The sequence below is a fragment of the Anoplophora glabripennis genome, unplaced genomic scaffold, assembly GCF_000390285.2.
Source record: "Anoplophora glabripennis isolate ALB-LARVAE unplaced genomic scaffold, Agla_2.0 scaffold32, whole genome shotgun sequence".
In the NCBI taxonomy this organism is placed as follows: domain Eukaryota; kingdom Metazoa; phylum Arthropoda; class Insecta; order Coleoptera; family Cerambycidae; genus Anoplophora; species Anoplophora glabripennis.
Genome location: NW_019416220.1, coordinates 18,233 through 34,827, shown reverse-complemented (window position 1 = coordinate 34,827; position 16,595 = coordinate 18,233). Strand labels below are relative to the sequence as shown.

General features: G+C 34.7%; 1 protein-coding gene across 1 annotated transcript in view; it reads left to right on the top strand.

Moving 5' to 3' along the window:
- Window positions 1-16,595, top strand: part of LOC108906227 (lachesin-like) — a gene marked incomplete at its 3' end in the record, with an annotated part of 260,950 nt that overhangs the window by 229,861 nt on the left and 14,494 nt on the right. Inside the window, exon 3 of the mRNA XM_018709439.1 lies at window positions 13,155-13,362. Within this exon, the coding sequence (XP_018564955.1) occupies window positions 13,155-13,362 (208 nt within the window). The remainder of the gene's footprint in view (window positions 1-13,154; window positions 13,363-16,595) is intronic.

The window sequence follows — 16,595 nt, the reverse complement described above, 5'->3', positions numbered from 1 at the left end:
AGATAGCGACTATCAAAAAGTATAGCTTTTTTGTGTAAAAGAAGTTGTAAAATCAGAATTTGCTACCTGAGAATTAGATTTTTGAAAGATAAAAAAGTTCTGTCGTTTTCAACGCATTCGACCTAGCGCAGGTGGCGCTCTCTATGAGCTACAAGCAAACCATGGATATATTTCAATCTCTCGCCCCAGAAAACCCCTAACACCAAAATTTCATCTCGATATGAGCATTTATTATGAAATAAATAAGAAAAAACTAAAATAATATTTTGCATTAAACACCCTGTATCTCTGTAAGTATCAACTTTTGGACTAAGGTGAGTTTGTCTAAATCGCAATATTTTCACGTCACGAATCTAGTCATGAATTTTGGCCCATTACATCGCGACCACCCTGTATATAGTTTGTATTTGAAGTCATCTATTTTGTTGTACAGAAAAATCCCAAATATTATGTAGAATAAGAATCCGAGTTTGCCTATTCCAAAAAACCATTGCTAAATGCAGGGCAACAAACATGCAAAAAGGACGAAAAGTGACCCGTTTTTCCACATATTTTTCACTGTAACATTGAAAGTAAGCCCTAAATAAAAAAAGTCGTTCTTTATTTTTTGTTAATTTGACGATTTTCTATAAAGTTACAATAGAAAGTTTAGAAAGAGCACACAATTCTTTAGAGGTACTTGTCATAATAAACAATGATCAATACTAAAAATACCTATTTTTAAACTTTTATAACCATTTATAATTTTTTTAACGTTTTACTCTATAAACAATTATTTATTGGCCAGGAAATTTTCTATGCAATCCATACTCGAAGGCAAAAAAATATTCGTATTCCCCTCATTTTGCTGTATCAAATTAAAAAAAAATCGTAAACTATAAATTATTATTATCTTTACGCTTCTATATCTCAGAATCCACACAATAGAATGCTGTCATATTTGGCTAAAAAGCAAGGGGTTAAAAAAATTGAAATAATTATAAAAGTAATTGATCATTGTTTATTATGACAACAAGTATCTCCAAAAAATTGTGTGCCCATTCTAAACCTTAATTTATACCCGCGGTACGCGATAAACTTTTTGAAATTTTCTTAATTAACAATCCTGTCAATCGAAAACCATGCGATACTTGTAAAATTGTTGGTGTTTTAAATAAATTTAACAAATATTTAAGCAAGATTTAAATGCCTTTGAAGGCAGGCCTAAGAGCGAACTTTGCTTGAAAAAATATCGACACTTTTTATGTAACAGCTCTAACAAAAGTTAAATTAAAAAATATTTTAATAATTCCCGAGGACTTTCGATGAAATTCTGTTTTAATTGCTTCCTTACAATTCACATATAATTTGCAGACTGATCCTGTCTACTAATTAATTTTCCCTCTAAAATAAAAAAGTGTTCCTTTTCTTTTTCTTTCGTTTGGAGGATAGTCCATTTGGTTGAACGACATTATCCAGAAGCAAACTGTTGATGTAAAAAGATATAATTTGGTAGTTTTAAATTTTTAGACTTTCAATGTCTTTAGTTTTAATATGTGAAGTAAAAATATTCTACTTTCTGCAATATGTTTCTAAAATGTGAGTGAGTAAAAGTGTAGTAAAAAAGTTGAAGGTTATAAATATGTACCTATAAAATCGTAGTTAACTCTAATAAGATTGTTTTTTCCTTAAACACAATGGGGATAGTACAAGAAGTTAACGGGGGTGGTTTTTTCCAAGAAAGATTTTCAGAAAAATCGTATGTTTTTGTAAAATTTCTTCCAAAGGTCAAAATATAGATGGAGACTTAAAAGAAATATTATAAATAGAAAGGCCCATACCAATTATTTTGTTGTTAAGTGCTGTAAGTATGAAAAGTACATACCCCGTTAAAATTAGTCATAGCTTCAAAAGTTCCCATACAAGAACAACTGCTTGGGATACCAAAATTAAACTACAGCTTCCTATCGATATTTGTAATAGAAAAGTCCTATACGAAAATGTTCTATTTTTGCATTTTTTTTTCGTAAATTAAAGTTCAATTTATGGATAAAAATTATTTTCTCTGGAACAGTCCTATCCATGTGACTCCAAAGATAAAAGTCCATTGGAGTTAAATCGGATGCCCGAGGTGGCCACGGTACAGGACCAAAGCGTCCAATCCATCGCTGAGGAAACATTTAATTCAAAAGTGTCGTTACTTCTCGGAGTACTGTGTGGAGGAGCCCCATCTTGAAGATAAAACATGCATGCCCGAACTTGTAATGCCACATCGTCCAATAATTCAGGCAACCGGTTCTCCAAAAAGTCAGAATATGTTGATCCATTTAGTCGTCCTTCAAAGAAATAGGGACCCACAAGTATATCGCCTATTATGCCAGCCCCAAACATTTACCGAGAACCGCGTGAGGATTTTCATCGGCCCATATGTACTAGAGATGACACAAGGTTATAATTTATTCTTTGGGTAAAACATATCTCCAATTTCGGCACAAATAGAGTGTAATTTGGATATCAAATTGTTACAATGTTCTTTCCATTTAAAAAAGCAGTCATCTAATTTTAGACCATAAAATTTAGCGCTTCTGCAATTAGGAATAAATATATCAAATAAGTTAGGACTTAAATTTAAATAGTTTCTTTACCAATTGCGAAATCTCATACGGCTGGTTCACTTATACTTAGATTGTAGCGGTTTTGTTTGCTTCGTGTGAAAATAAGAGTACTTTGTCATCAGAATACATNAGAAATAGGGACCCACAAGTATATCGCCTATTATGCCAGCCCCAAACATTTACCGAGAACCGCGTGAGGATTTTCATCGGCCCATATGTGCTAGAGATGACACAAGGTTATAATTTATTCTTTGGGTAAAACATATCTCCAATTTCGGCACAAATAGAATGTAATTTGGATATCAAATTGTTACAATGTTCTTTCCATTTAAAAAAGCAGTCATCTAATTTTAGACCATAAAATTTAGCGCTTCTGCAATTAGGAATAAATATATCAAATAAGTTAGGACTTAAATTTAAATAGTTTCTTTACCAATTGCGAAATCTCATACGGCTGGTTCACTTATACTTAGATTGTAGCGGTTTTGTTTGCTTCGTGTGAAAATAAGAGTACTTTGTCATCAGAATACATCGTTAAATATATATAATTATTTGGTCAAAATCGTTTACATATACCGAAAACAAAGCCGGGCCCAATATAGAGCCTTGAGGGGCTCCTAAAGTGGGAAGAGCGCACTTGTGTCTTCTCTTTGTTGTAAGTGACAACCAAATATAAAGCCAGTCCACGTATATCATAGTAAAAATAATTTTGATATTAAGAATTCATGGTTGACACTGTGAAATGCCCCGTTGAGGTCACAAAATAACCGAACAGGGCACTCACCTGCTCCAATGTATTGCAGCGCCTTTTAGTAGGCGTGCACTTTTGTATATAGGTAAGTTAGGCTAAATAGTTTTATTTCCATCCAAGTAACCTGTGGTCAAGCGTTGTCCATTTTTTTCAAGGACACCCTGTATATTAATATATTTTATCGTATAGAGTAAATATTAACTTAATAACTCATGAAATGCTAAAAAATATTTAAAACAGCCGACAAAAGGAGACATTAACATTAAATCAAGACATTTCAGCTTCGTAAAACGCCGGTACGTTGTTTTTCTTCGACGCGAGTTATGCAAATCTCCAACGTGGAACCCGCGCAGCCTTTCAGCGTACGAACATGTCAAAACGTGTGTATAATTTACACGGCAAGTTAATTCGAGTACACCGCGTGGCAACCGTACATTCCCGAGTTATGATAATGCCTTTTCCATTAACATAAAACATACAGCAACTAAAAGTGCGGCCCGAGCGGATTCGTCTTTTGTTGTAGCTGACACAATTAGCTGCGGAGCCGTCAGGTGGCGCGCGAACAGCCAACGCAAATCCCGGTCGTGATCTGACAGGCGTTTCATATTCCTGAAGTTGTACAGCCAGAATGCAGCGCCAGCACTTTCGGAAAGCCGCAGTCGTAATGATGTAGTGTGTGGTCTGGGGCCTGATGTAATGCAGGCGGGAGTTATTTGTACAGTGTGGTCGAAATAAATGTCCTCTTTGTTAGACGCGCAGCCACGTCGCACGAAAATACCGTTTTAATAAGTTAACCGATGAAACGCAGGAATGTTGTTCAATGTATAACTTGAAATACGCGCCAAATAAACGAAACAAACTATAAAGGGTCACATTTATGCGAGGCCCATCTCTGGCCTTTACAAAAACACACACAAGATTGTGTTTTTAAATTTCGGCTGTTCTCTGGAGGGTGCAAAACATTATCTTTTTAACTAACTATGGTTTCTATTAAAAAAGTCAACATTTCATAAAAAAAACTAAATTGTAGCCATTATACTGTAGCCATTATACCGTAGCCATTATATTGTAGCCATTATATTGTAGCCATTATATTGTAGCCATTATACCGTAGCCATTATATTGTAGCCATTATACCGTAGCCATTATATTGTAGCCATTATACTATACTCATTATATTGTAGCCATTAAATTGCAGCCACAGTCAGCTGTATTCGTAGATAGGAATTAGGCACCTTCTCTGCGGGTATGGTAGGGTGAAATAACGTTGGCTTGGGTCACTGTGAGAGATTGATACCAGTCGCCCTAATCAACGAGATTTTCCGGGTTTCCTCATTCCTACACTGAATGGTGGTTAGGGCTTACAAGCGTGAGTCGTTCCTTGGCACACATGTTGTTACTGAATAATAATATACCGGACAAAGTTCATTTGAAAACACTGAATACGTGGGTAGCTCGTCCCTAAATCTGTAAAGTGTTTACAGCGGCGGTCATGGTTACAGTCGCGCAGCAGTTAAAGGCAGAGTGGGGGTAGTGCATATTTATAACTAAATAATAGCCATTCACTGTTTTTGTTTCTTATTTAACGTAACTTGTTTACGTCTGGTGTAATATTTTGTTACCTACATATTCTTTCTTGTGCTGTAGAAGTTTAAATTAGATTGACAGATTAACAGCACTTGCAATGCCTATCTATTGAAAAATCAGTGGTGCGAGAAATACCAAACTTTGATGAAAAAGTAATTGAAAAGTTTATTTCGGACAAAACCAGAAAAATAAAATAAATGAAGTTTCACTATAAAAAATAATGTTGAGCACATTTATCCTAAATTTCAATAGTACTTAAAATGAAACTACCCAATTATGTTTTCAACACTTTGTACCTATATTTTTCCGCCCTGCCTGGTATGGATGTCAAGAACGCCACTGGGTAGAGATATTATTATTATTATATGTCACACAATATATCCCTAAAAGATAGCGAACATGTATTTTGGCCTGAAGCTTTCTCCTAAAAAATGCGGCAGCTTTCTATCTTTAATAATAACGGAGATTCTCTAGGGTAACGTCAAAAGTGGGAAAATCTTAACTTTTAAATAATGAAAAAGAACTAAAAATATTATTTATCTGCTAATTAGTGTTCGATGTTCACCTGACTGTTGTCAAAATGTTATTTTCTAGATTTTATGTGACTTATTCCTGTTTTTTAAGATCTATTTCCGTTGGTTGCCTGTTCCTTGATCTCCAGATTTTCCGGGTTACTGAATATTATAATATAATTAATGTATGCATAATGGAACCTACCGAAAAAAAATTAACTGGGAATATTGTTGGAATAATATTGTAACTAACGTTTATTCAGAGTCGTTGATTTTGGTGGTACAATGTAAGATACGACCCAAGGAATATGTTAATAAAACATAAATAACGATTATTTTACTTTTCCAGTGACCCAGTTGCGTCTTTTAAGGCGGCTATCGGTGTTTTTATGTTCTAATATAACCTTTATGAAAAATTTGCTACGTTACTGCATCGACCTCGTTATAAATATATACCTATATATCTAAATCTATGTATCTACAGGGTGTACGAAGCTTGACTGCCACTACTTCAGCACGAGACAAAGTATTCATAAATGAACAAAAAAGTTGTATATTATAGCGAGTATTAATATTGGGGAGTTTCATCACAACGTGACAACAGCGCTTAACTTAATGTGGATGTAATGTGATGCACAGCACGTGTGCACGCGGCAGACTTGTCCTACGGAATAATAAAAATGTAAATTATTATTGTAAAACATTTAGTAAATTTCAAGACAATTGTTTTCCAGTTCTTAAATAAATAAATTAAAATGTATCGATTTTGTAGTACGAAGTAGTGTTGTGCTTAAATTTTAGCTCGAATTTTAGTAATTATGAATCTCTTTAAACTTTTAATCAAATTATGAATTTGATAAGATTCACGTCATCCAAATAATCACACGTATTATAAATTAAAACCAATACTATTGACGCCTATCTCACCAAATTACACAAGTCAAAGTTAACTAACCGTTCCTACAGACTTGAACAATTCGACCTCAATGTCATAATCGAGGATTCCAAAAACCCCAGTACACCAAAATCTCAGACGGATTGAATAACGGAGTTTATGTTCAGCATCTTATTTTTTTAAAACTCGCATTCGTATTCTCTGTAAGTCCTTTCATTTGATACCCATATTGTAGGCAAGCATTAGAAATAATTAGTCCGCCATCTTGGGCGTTCCACCATGTTGGATTTAGAATAACGTCACACATCATGTATTGTCATCCAAACCGAATGTGTATACAAAATTTTAGCTCAATCGGTTGAAGATATCTGCTTCAAAATTGAGTTTCAAGCTTTAGAAGTCCGCCATATTGGATTTAGAGTGACGTCACTTTATTTTTCAAGTTATTCTTAGCAAGCCCTTTCATTTGATACCGGATATTGTAAGAGTGCATTAAAAAATAATTAGTCCGCCATCTTGCATGTGCCACCATGTTGGATTTAGAATGACGTCACACAGTTAACCATGCATTGTCATCCAAACTGAACGTGTATACAAAATTTCAGCTCAATCGGTTGAGGATATCTGCTTCAAAATTAAGTTGCAAGATTCCACCCGAACAAACATACATACATTGCAAGTTAAATAAAAGCTTGTAAAAAATAATTTGTGTACAAATATTTTTCGGATTTTATCACTTCTGTCTACAATTTTTACTTCAAATTTCATTTAATTTGTGTTCAGTAAGCACTTTTTATTCGCTATTAGTGTTGCTTTGCAACTATTTCATAACTTGCAACGCAGTTAGCCACATTTTTACGACGTACCCTATAGTGTAGCTAGACAATTCCGCAACACATACATCCCCTTGTGCCGCTTAATTCCGTGTTATCACTTATACGACTACAGGGCCGTTTATTAATGAGTACCTATATATGTAACCGTTTTCATCTCAGACGCTACATACTGCAGGAAATTCGGGATGAAAAGAGAGTCCCTCTCGGAATAATTCACGACAACATCGGACATTGTGTCCCTGTTAGTTACGCCTGAATTTTGACATACTGGAATTCCTTATTCATTACGCTCGGTTGTTGTTAGATTTTATGTGTGCAGAGTATAGTAATTAGAGAAAATATTACTGTCTGGCTTGCGTGAAATCACTTAAATTTACGATTTGTAAATATCTGCATCTCTGCCATCATATACCGTAAGGAAAATGAGTAAATTTTCATTCAAAATCACCACATATGGGAAAATCATCGCAGACGACCTAATATGAAGGTCGGAAGGCACAGGACCGGAAAACACACCCATGTTATGAACATTTCCGGAATCTCTCCTAGAAAAGTCACGGTTGCTCCAAAAAGCCTTCAGACGTACAAGACGATGCTGACAGCGCATGCGGCGAAGCGCTTCCAAGCCCCGACCGCGCAGAAAGGCGCCAAAATCGCTTCAGTCGCCCTGAAGGGGATTCCCTCCAAAAGTCACCAGCTATATCAGACGACGGTGCCTACGCATACCCTTCATCACCATGAAACTGCCAACATCGGCGAAAAGTAACCAAATTAATTGCAGAACTATAACCTTTCAGAGAAGACCACCACCTACAGAGGATGCTCCAGGGGATATTCCAAAATCAAAACTGTCTACACTTGAACCGGAACACACAGCAGATCTCCCTGTGGGGCCCGCGTTGAAGGCGTTCGAACGTCAGCCCGAGGATCATTAGGTTCAATAACCAGTGTCGAAACCTGGTCAGTTTATGTTGTACGCTCCAGATTTTGTACATGTTCTATACACGCTCATTTAGTGGACTTATGTACAAACTATAATATATCTCACAACTTTTTTTAAATATAAAAAATTCGAATTTCTCCAAAACAGTGTTTCTAAATAGTTAGTTTAATGCTTTACTGACCACGTAGAGTTAAAAAGTTTAAATATTTTACAAAAGAATATCTTTTTAAGTCAATTTTTTTACCAAAATGTTTTTCTATTACTAGTATTCTAGTAGAGTCACTTTGAGTCAGCTATGTTAAATATTTACAAACGATATGGACAAAATCTGCTGCCGTTTCCACGTTTAGATGTTTTCTTAGTTTTCTTCGTTTTCGAATCCTGGATGTCAAGCTTCGGAAGGTCCACTGGTGCAGGTTTGGAAATGGTGGTAACAACCTTCTTGATATTGGTGGAAAATTGCGTAGCCGGGGTCGTTCTTAAAACTCGAACTGACGTCTTGGGATCCATCATAAATTTCCTTGCAATGAGCGCCTGTTCTTCAAGAGCCAAACGCAGATTTTGCCTCAAGATGGGATCACCACGACAAACTGACATCCATTCTTTGTAAGACTGAGCTCCGGCTAGGAGCGATTTGGTGTCCAATAACCTGTAACAGAAACGAACATTAAAATAAATTCGAATATAAAAATAAAATTATAGTTACCTTAATATTGTGGACCACATTTCCACAGGCAGGAATGGCAGGAGAATGGTTTCAACAACTGGTAGCAACTGGAACATCTTGCTTCAGTGTCACAGGATGATATGGGAAGGTACCATTCGTTGCAGCTGTTATATACAACCTGTGTGCATAGGGCGTAAATTAACGCACCAGTGGTCGCTGACAAGTGGAACAGTAATGGTTCAATGCACATCCAAGTGTTAGCTACATTATTGTGTTCACTAGTGCGTTACAGTTTCTTTATAGTGCCGATGCTTACGTTCCTCTAAATTATGAATTCATGTGCACGTATGGTAGGGTGGAAGAATGTTGGCTTGGGTCAGTGTGAGAGATTGACACCGGTTGGCATTTGACCACCCCCTAATTAATGAGGTTATCCAGCTTTCCCTCATTATAAGTCGTTCCTGGGCGCAAATGCGGCCTTCTTCTTTCTTTCTCCTTTCAGGCTTTGCGACCAAGTTTTTTGTATTCAGGAGGTCAAAATACTTAAGAATAAGTTGTTTGCAGCCGTGGCACTCTGATTGGCCACGGAACCATATCTGTCTCCTAGACTATTGTTGGAATGAGACTAATAATCATCACTTTTAGGATGACTTACTTTTGGTATCGGTTTAACATTAAAGTAAAAAGTACATGCGGTTATTATCGTATTTGTTTTATCCAATTTATTTAAATAGAGGGATTCAACGACATTCCTGCCTTAGAAAACGTGACGAGTTGAATTTATGAAACTAACCTTATTGTGAGCTTCGTGAAATATGTTTACGGTGCTCTAGTAATTTAAAGGATCAATGATATCGCATTCGGCCTTCAAACGAGCCGTTAAGTTTTGACATTCGATACAAAGATGAATAATATCCCGGTTCAGCTCAGGCTATAAAATCGGAGGTACTTCGAAGGCGGGGGAATCCCCCACAGGGAAATTTAAAGGGAACAGCGTCGCCCCGAGACGCGATTATAAGAAATGTCACATTTTAATTGCGCGATGGAAAACGCCGCGTCCGTTTCATAATCAACAAGTTTCAGAAGCAACATTCATACCGCTACTTTGCGGCCTTTCAGGCCGACCCCTTCGCTTTGTGAGGGCGAAACGTCCCTCGTTTAGTTTAATTACAACTAGCTCAAGATGGAATTCTGCCATCGGCCAGTAGTTGTACGTCTCATACTTTAAAGGATTAGAGAAGGCTGTCCTCAGGTATAAATTCTAGGGTAGGTACAGCTGCCGACAAAAAAAAGCTTCCCCCCTAAAACGCTTATGTGCCCTTATGTGTTTCCACGAGACCGATTTACATTTAAAATACCTTACCTTCTGTTTTCGTCGCTGATTACGAACCGATAAAAATTTGTACACTCCAGTTGAAAGAGTTGTCAGTGGAATTTTTTCTCCTGGGATCGGTATAAAATTAATTTTTTAAAATAAGCAAGTTGATGGCGATTTCCGGTATAACAGGAAGTGGTACGTGGACGCCATTATTTTAGTTGAGAAGAGCATGCCCGAAAACCCGGTATCCCAAATTTTCAAAATTCAAATCGAAGTAGTCTCTGAAATAATTCTAATGGGCCGTCACAGTGAGATTGTTTCAACGACTTTTTTAAATTTCAACTGAAAAAAAAAATATGAATTTTGTTCCATCGTTTTGGGACACATGCATTTCAGTTTTGATTTAAATGCTGTAATATATTAGCGTACTTAAAACTTATATTTACTTCGTTAACGATTTATGTACTTAAATATCTATATTTACATTAACTGAATCTAATTGGTTTTTAATACTTTTCCGATAAATTTAATCGTATTCGAGAGAAATTAAAATGCATTTATTTAAACCTGTTAAAATTCATGAATATCATTTCTTGATGATGGAATATACCAATACTTATAATAATTCTTCATTGTCTTGTTTAATAGTCACTAGTGCGTAAAATAAATACATTACGCACTAGTGCGTAAAATAAATACATTACGCACTAGTGCGTAAAATAAATACATTACGCACTAGTGCGTAAAATGAATACATTACGCACTAGTGTTTAAAATACATTGTGTGTAATTTAATTTATAAGATACATTTTCCGTAGTAAAAAAAATCCGTGTGTTCCTTTTTTCTCAAGGATGGAAGGTAAGTCTTCATCTAAGAATGAAAATAGAGAGATAAGTAGAACAAAACACTTTTCACCTTATAGGAAATCTTAGCGGAAAAAGCCGTAAATTATTTCGTACTCGCCGGTATCTAAAATGCTGCTGTACTCTAATTCTATTACTACGTCCTTATCTGATATGGCAGAAGGCCGCGTAGCCAGAAATTCGTCGTTTTGCGATTTTATCTGTTTAACCACAGCTTGAAAGGTGAAATTTTCTCCTTAGTTGAAGCAAATAAAACGGAAAATGTAACTAACTTTCTTGCACTTATTTTTGAAATAAAACGACTGGGTTGTACATTTATCGAACTTTCTTCATGCCATTTGCGGAAATTTTCCCACCGTTATTTTTATACAGGGCCTAACATTAAATATGGAATAGAAACACATATCACAAGTTTATTTCCTCAAATTTTGTATTTCTAATGCAGCACTTTTCGCATAAGTATGTAAGATATTTACTTTACGCATTATTGCGTAAAATATTTACTGTATACACTAGTGTGATAAATATTCACATTACACACTAGTGTACATTGAATATTTACTTTACGCTTTAGTGTGTTGAATATTTACTTTACGCATAATTGTGTAAAATATTTACGTTTCCTGTAAAATTCAGTTATAAAGCAGTTCTAAATTACACGGAAGCTATTTTAATTAAAATAAAAAATTTGAGCTTTTTATTGATCTTTAGTTTGCGAAAGTAAAAAGCTATGTCGAGATATTATTTAAATTATTTTATTACCGATAAACATGTTATTAATTAAATTGTAAATAAATTACTGTATGCATTAATGCGTAAAGTATTTCATTTTACGCATGTTTACGCATTAATGTCTAAAATAAAAGTTGATAATACTCGGCAATTAAATTATTTTAAAATAAATTACTGTACCTATCAGATTTTGTTAAATATTGCCAAACAATGAAGCCAAACACATATTTATTAACGTTACAACACTTTTCTCACTAGTATCTAAGATATTTACTTTAGTTATAAATATTAAATATATAGCAATTGTTACATATTTACTTTACGCATTATCAGTGAAATATTTACTTTGCGCACTGGTGTGTAAAGTATTTACATTACGCGTTAGTGTGTAGAATAATTTACGCTCTAGTGTGTGAAATGTTTATTTCACACTATAATTTGTAAAGTACTTTACGCAGTAGCGTATAAAATATTTACTTTACGCTTACAAAAACCTATAGAATTCAATTGTAGAGTAGTTTGAAATTGCTCAAATGTCGCTCAAATCGAGAAAATAGCAAGGATTCTATTTTAGGCAATAGTAAAAACAAAAGGCTGTTCAATTTAGAACGTACTTACCAGGATTCGTTGGGAGTAACGAAAAATGACACCCCGTTTGGTACATTCTGCGAGCTTTAGAATTTTTCGTGTTTCATAAGCGTTTTGTGCAGACATTTTCACAGGCAGCTTGATTCGCGATTGAATTTGCACGATACATTTAACAGACCGCCATTGTGTCAAATATTCTAAAACTCGGTAAACTACAATAAGCTGGTGGAATATTCAGGGATACTTTTTCATAAAATTAACGTCTCTGTCAGCAAGCTGGATAAAAGGCACTCCTCATCGGTTCCGGCCAGGTTTATATTGTTGGGGAGAATATAACATCTGTTATTTGAACTGGTGGTGTACCCACAGATGTTGGACGGTAGCATGTATCAGGCAACTAATCTGCATTACATGAGGCGATCATATTGGGCTCTGTCCAATATATCCTCCGCGGCTTACTGAAAATATAAGATTATTTCAATGCCCGGACGTCTGCTTTGCCCTGTGTGCTGAAAGCGTAACTTTTTGCTTTTTGAAACAGAAAAAAAATTGCAATAATAAGCACAGTAACATCTAATGTCGCTGTAGTTGAAAATGTTTTATTAATTGTGATTGAAAATCAAAACTTATTTCTATAATGCGTAAAGTACTTTACGCTATACACTATGTAACTATGTAAATCCTATTGTTTGCGTATTAACGCCTACGAAATAAGATGGTAAGGTGACTACTGAATACTATTGTATACCGTTTGGATTACAGAAGCTTCCAGTACAGCGATAGGCCGTGAAATCCATTGCTAAAGATCAATTTAAAATAACGACGTCGTGAGGTAACGCAGTGCATCTAACAAATTGGTATTTCTAGGTGGCATGGATACACATAGATCGGCAAATGATTTTGACAATCCACCGTCACGTCATATCCAGAGTTCCGCGCTTCAGCGTCTCACACGACAACGCCAAGACGTGGCTGCTCCACGTCAGTAGCGTACAAAAAGAGGATAGGGGCTACTACATGTGTCAAGTCAACACGAACCCCATGATCAGCCAAGTCGGGTATCTCCAAGTGGTTGGTAAGTAAGTTGTTTTACCTTTCTGTTGTTAAGGTAGAATAGATGAATGTAGCGAACGTAGCTACTATAGCGTTGTGCATGGCGTTAGCATTTGTTAAATAAATAAATAAATCTTATCAAATGTGTCTGATAAAACCTTTACAATAATTTATTGATCGGTAGTTGTAAAAAATCCCCTAAAACACCTTTAAAATGTGGTAAATTTTATCAATATAGTTTGGTGGATTTCAAATTGAATTTTGGGTAAGCTTTAAACTATTCTACCATCGAGGAATCTAAATACGACTGCTTTACCGGAATATCGATATGACAATGTTATATATTTAACTGTTAGAGATAGAAACCGTCGTGGGATGGCTACAAATAAAAAATTATATGACACTGTAAAAGTTTTATGTATCTTAACGACTGAATGCCCCGCTAAGGACAACATTTCGGCGATATCAAAAACGAAATACGTTTCGAAACGGTGTAAAACGCGATGGATCCAAGAATCTGTTACGAAAATGTCTTTGCACCAGCGGTTTTATGAAGGCGGTTGCTGTTCTCTTAGTTTTATTAAACGTAATACGCGTTTGCAATTTGTCTATTTTGATTTACTGGCAAAATTCCAAACGCTGACATAGTCGCTAGATCAATATTTTTAAAATTGTTACATTTTCGGCTGGAAGGAAGGGGGTGTATTTAATTAATATCCAATTTTTAATTTCCGACAGTATAAATAACTGGTAGATTAAGAAAATTGATATTACATTAATCGCATACCAAATTCTACTACATTACATGATAACTAAAATTACCAATTTCTGGCTGTAATAACATCGTCAAGTCGACTTAGCGTACATATTTGTTTAATTCATTGTCGGACCACATTTAGTAATAATATTGATGTTACAGGTAGTACTTCAGACTAGCCCAGTTAGCCTTCTTGATGAAACAAATTACAGAATAGCAGTAAAATGAATCCCGTTATAAAATATTTAATATCTCACAACACGTTTATTAGAAAACTATTAACGTATCTTGAAGATGAATTAAAAAGACCTTTAATCATATAAAGTCAGTATTGTTCCCGGACAAATTGAAAAATAATACACTAGTTATACACTATTGTGTAAAGTATGTACTAATGTACTTTACGCACTAGTGCATGTAACATAAAGTATATATTAATATATACATATTTGCATGTATCTGGAGCCAGTCATTAAAACTGGCTATATTGTTTACAAGATCCAAATTTAAATCTTACATACAGTCTTTAACAATACCATTTTAATAAATTTTTGAGTGATTTTTGCTGAGAAATTAAAATGTAGCCGATATAAATATTTTTCACACTAGTGTATCATCATTGTACTTTACGCATTAGTTAACAAGTCAAATTGAACTACTGTAGTAAAAAAAGTGTATTTTTGTGGGTAAGCGCTCTTAATGCAACTTGCCATAAATAAATGCGTTTATGCATATTTAATATTAGTTATGTGAAGCAGTGAATCATTAAAATTGTAAAATATAGGCGCCCTAGTGCGTAAATTATGTTGGTACTTTACGCAGTAATATGTGAAATATATAGGTATTTTACACGTTAGTTTGTAAAATATTATGTACTTTGACTGCCATTGCCATATTTAGGTACTTTAAGCAGTAAAGTGTAAAATGTTTATGTACTTTACGCACTAATGCCAAAAGTAAGATTATACTTACGTAAAGTTAGTATTTTACACACGGTACTAATGTTTCGTTGTCTGTCACAGAAAATATTTCTATAAGACGGAAAAAATAAAATAGTATGTAAAATATTTAGGTACTTTACGCTCTAGCACGACAAGTAGTAAAAAAAATGTATTTTGATTGGGGAAGCACTCTTAATGCAACTTGTCATAAATAAATGCATATATGCATATTTAATATTAGTTATGTGGAGTGAATCATTAAAATTGTAAAATATCTCCCTAGTGTGTAAATTATGTTGGTACTTTACGCACCAGTATGTGAAATGTATACGTATTTTACACGCTAGTTTGTAAAATATTTAGGTACTTCGCATGCCATTGGGTAAAATATTTATGTACTTTACGCACTAAATTGTAAAATGTTTATGTACATTACGCACTAATGCATAAAGTAAGATTTTACTTACATAAAGTTAGTATTTTACATACGCTACTTACTATATTTCGTTGTTTTTCACAAAAAATATTTCGAGAAAGTGGAAGAAGAAATATTTAGGTACTTTACGCTGTAGTGCAGAAAGTTAAATTTTACGTACGCAAAATTGGTATTCTACGCACGACAGTAAAAAAATGTATTTTATTGTGTTTCAAAATGTAGGATATGTATCTCCTTAATTTGAGTAATTGGCGAAGCACATCTAACACAAATTGCCCCAAATAAATTCGTATATCGTAAAATTTGTGGTACCTGATATAACTTTGCATGTATATCTGGAGCCGAAAACCATTAAAATTGTCCGTGTTTATATTTATTCAATAGATATTAACTCACACGTTCCTCTTTACGCTTATTTGGTGTAATCTATACTCTCCGAAAATATATAGTCAGAAGAAAATTTTAGCCGTTAGAGCAGGGGCCTTAAAATATGTATAGCAGCGCGATCGATTGTAATCTGTACCAGAAACTCGTAAATAATAACGCGATACTCCGAATGACCGATACAATTTAGAAAGCTATAAATAGAGGCACTATTTTCGCCATTCCGATGCTGCAAAATAGTAAAACAGTACGGTAGTTAGTAACACTTCTAAAAGCGCGAAATACAATCTTTTGCTTTTGACACTGCGAAATGATTTATCGCAAAGGCGGGATTTTGTTTGTTGAAACTGCCAAAAAATTCGGTACGGATTTAGTATTTATGCGTTTGGCCGTCGCTGGAAAGTGTATCCCAAATTTCATGCTCACTGGAAACAAAAAATATATTTCATAAAAGGTACGTGTATTCAAACTATCTACTTTTTGTACTATCGCGCGTAAGTAATTTACGTATACACTAGATCCGAGATAGTACACAGTAAATTCATAAATAAATCAAGTCAATTTTTACTACTTCTACAATAGATCTTAATGCTATCTACAAAGAGGTGTGCAAAATAACTCCAGAAAAGTACAGAGTTTAGTTACGGGGGAGTGACGTATATTTTTAAGGGTTTGCCCTTTGGGTTTTCCACAACTTATCGGACCACTTAATATGCATCTTAAAACTATTTTCAGTA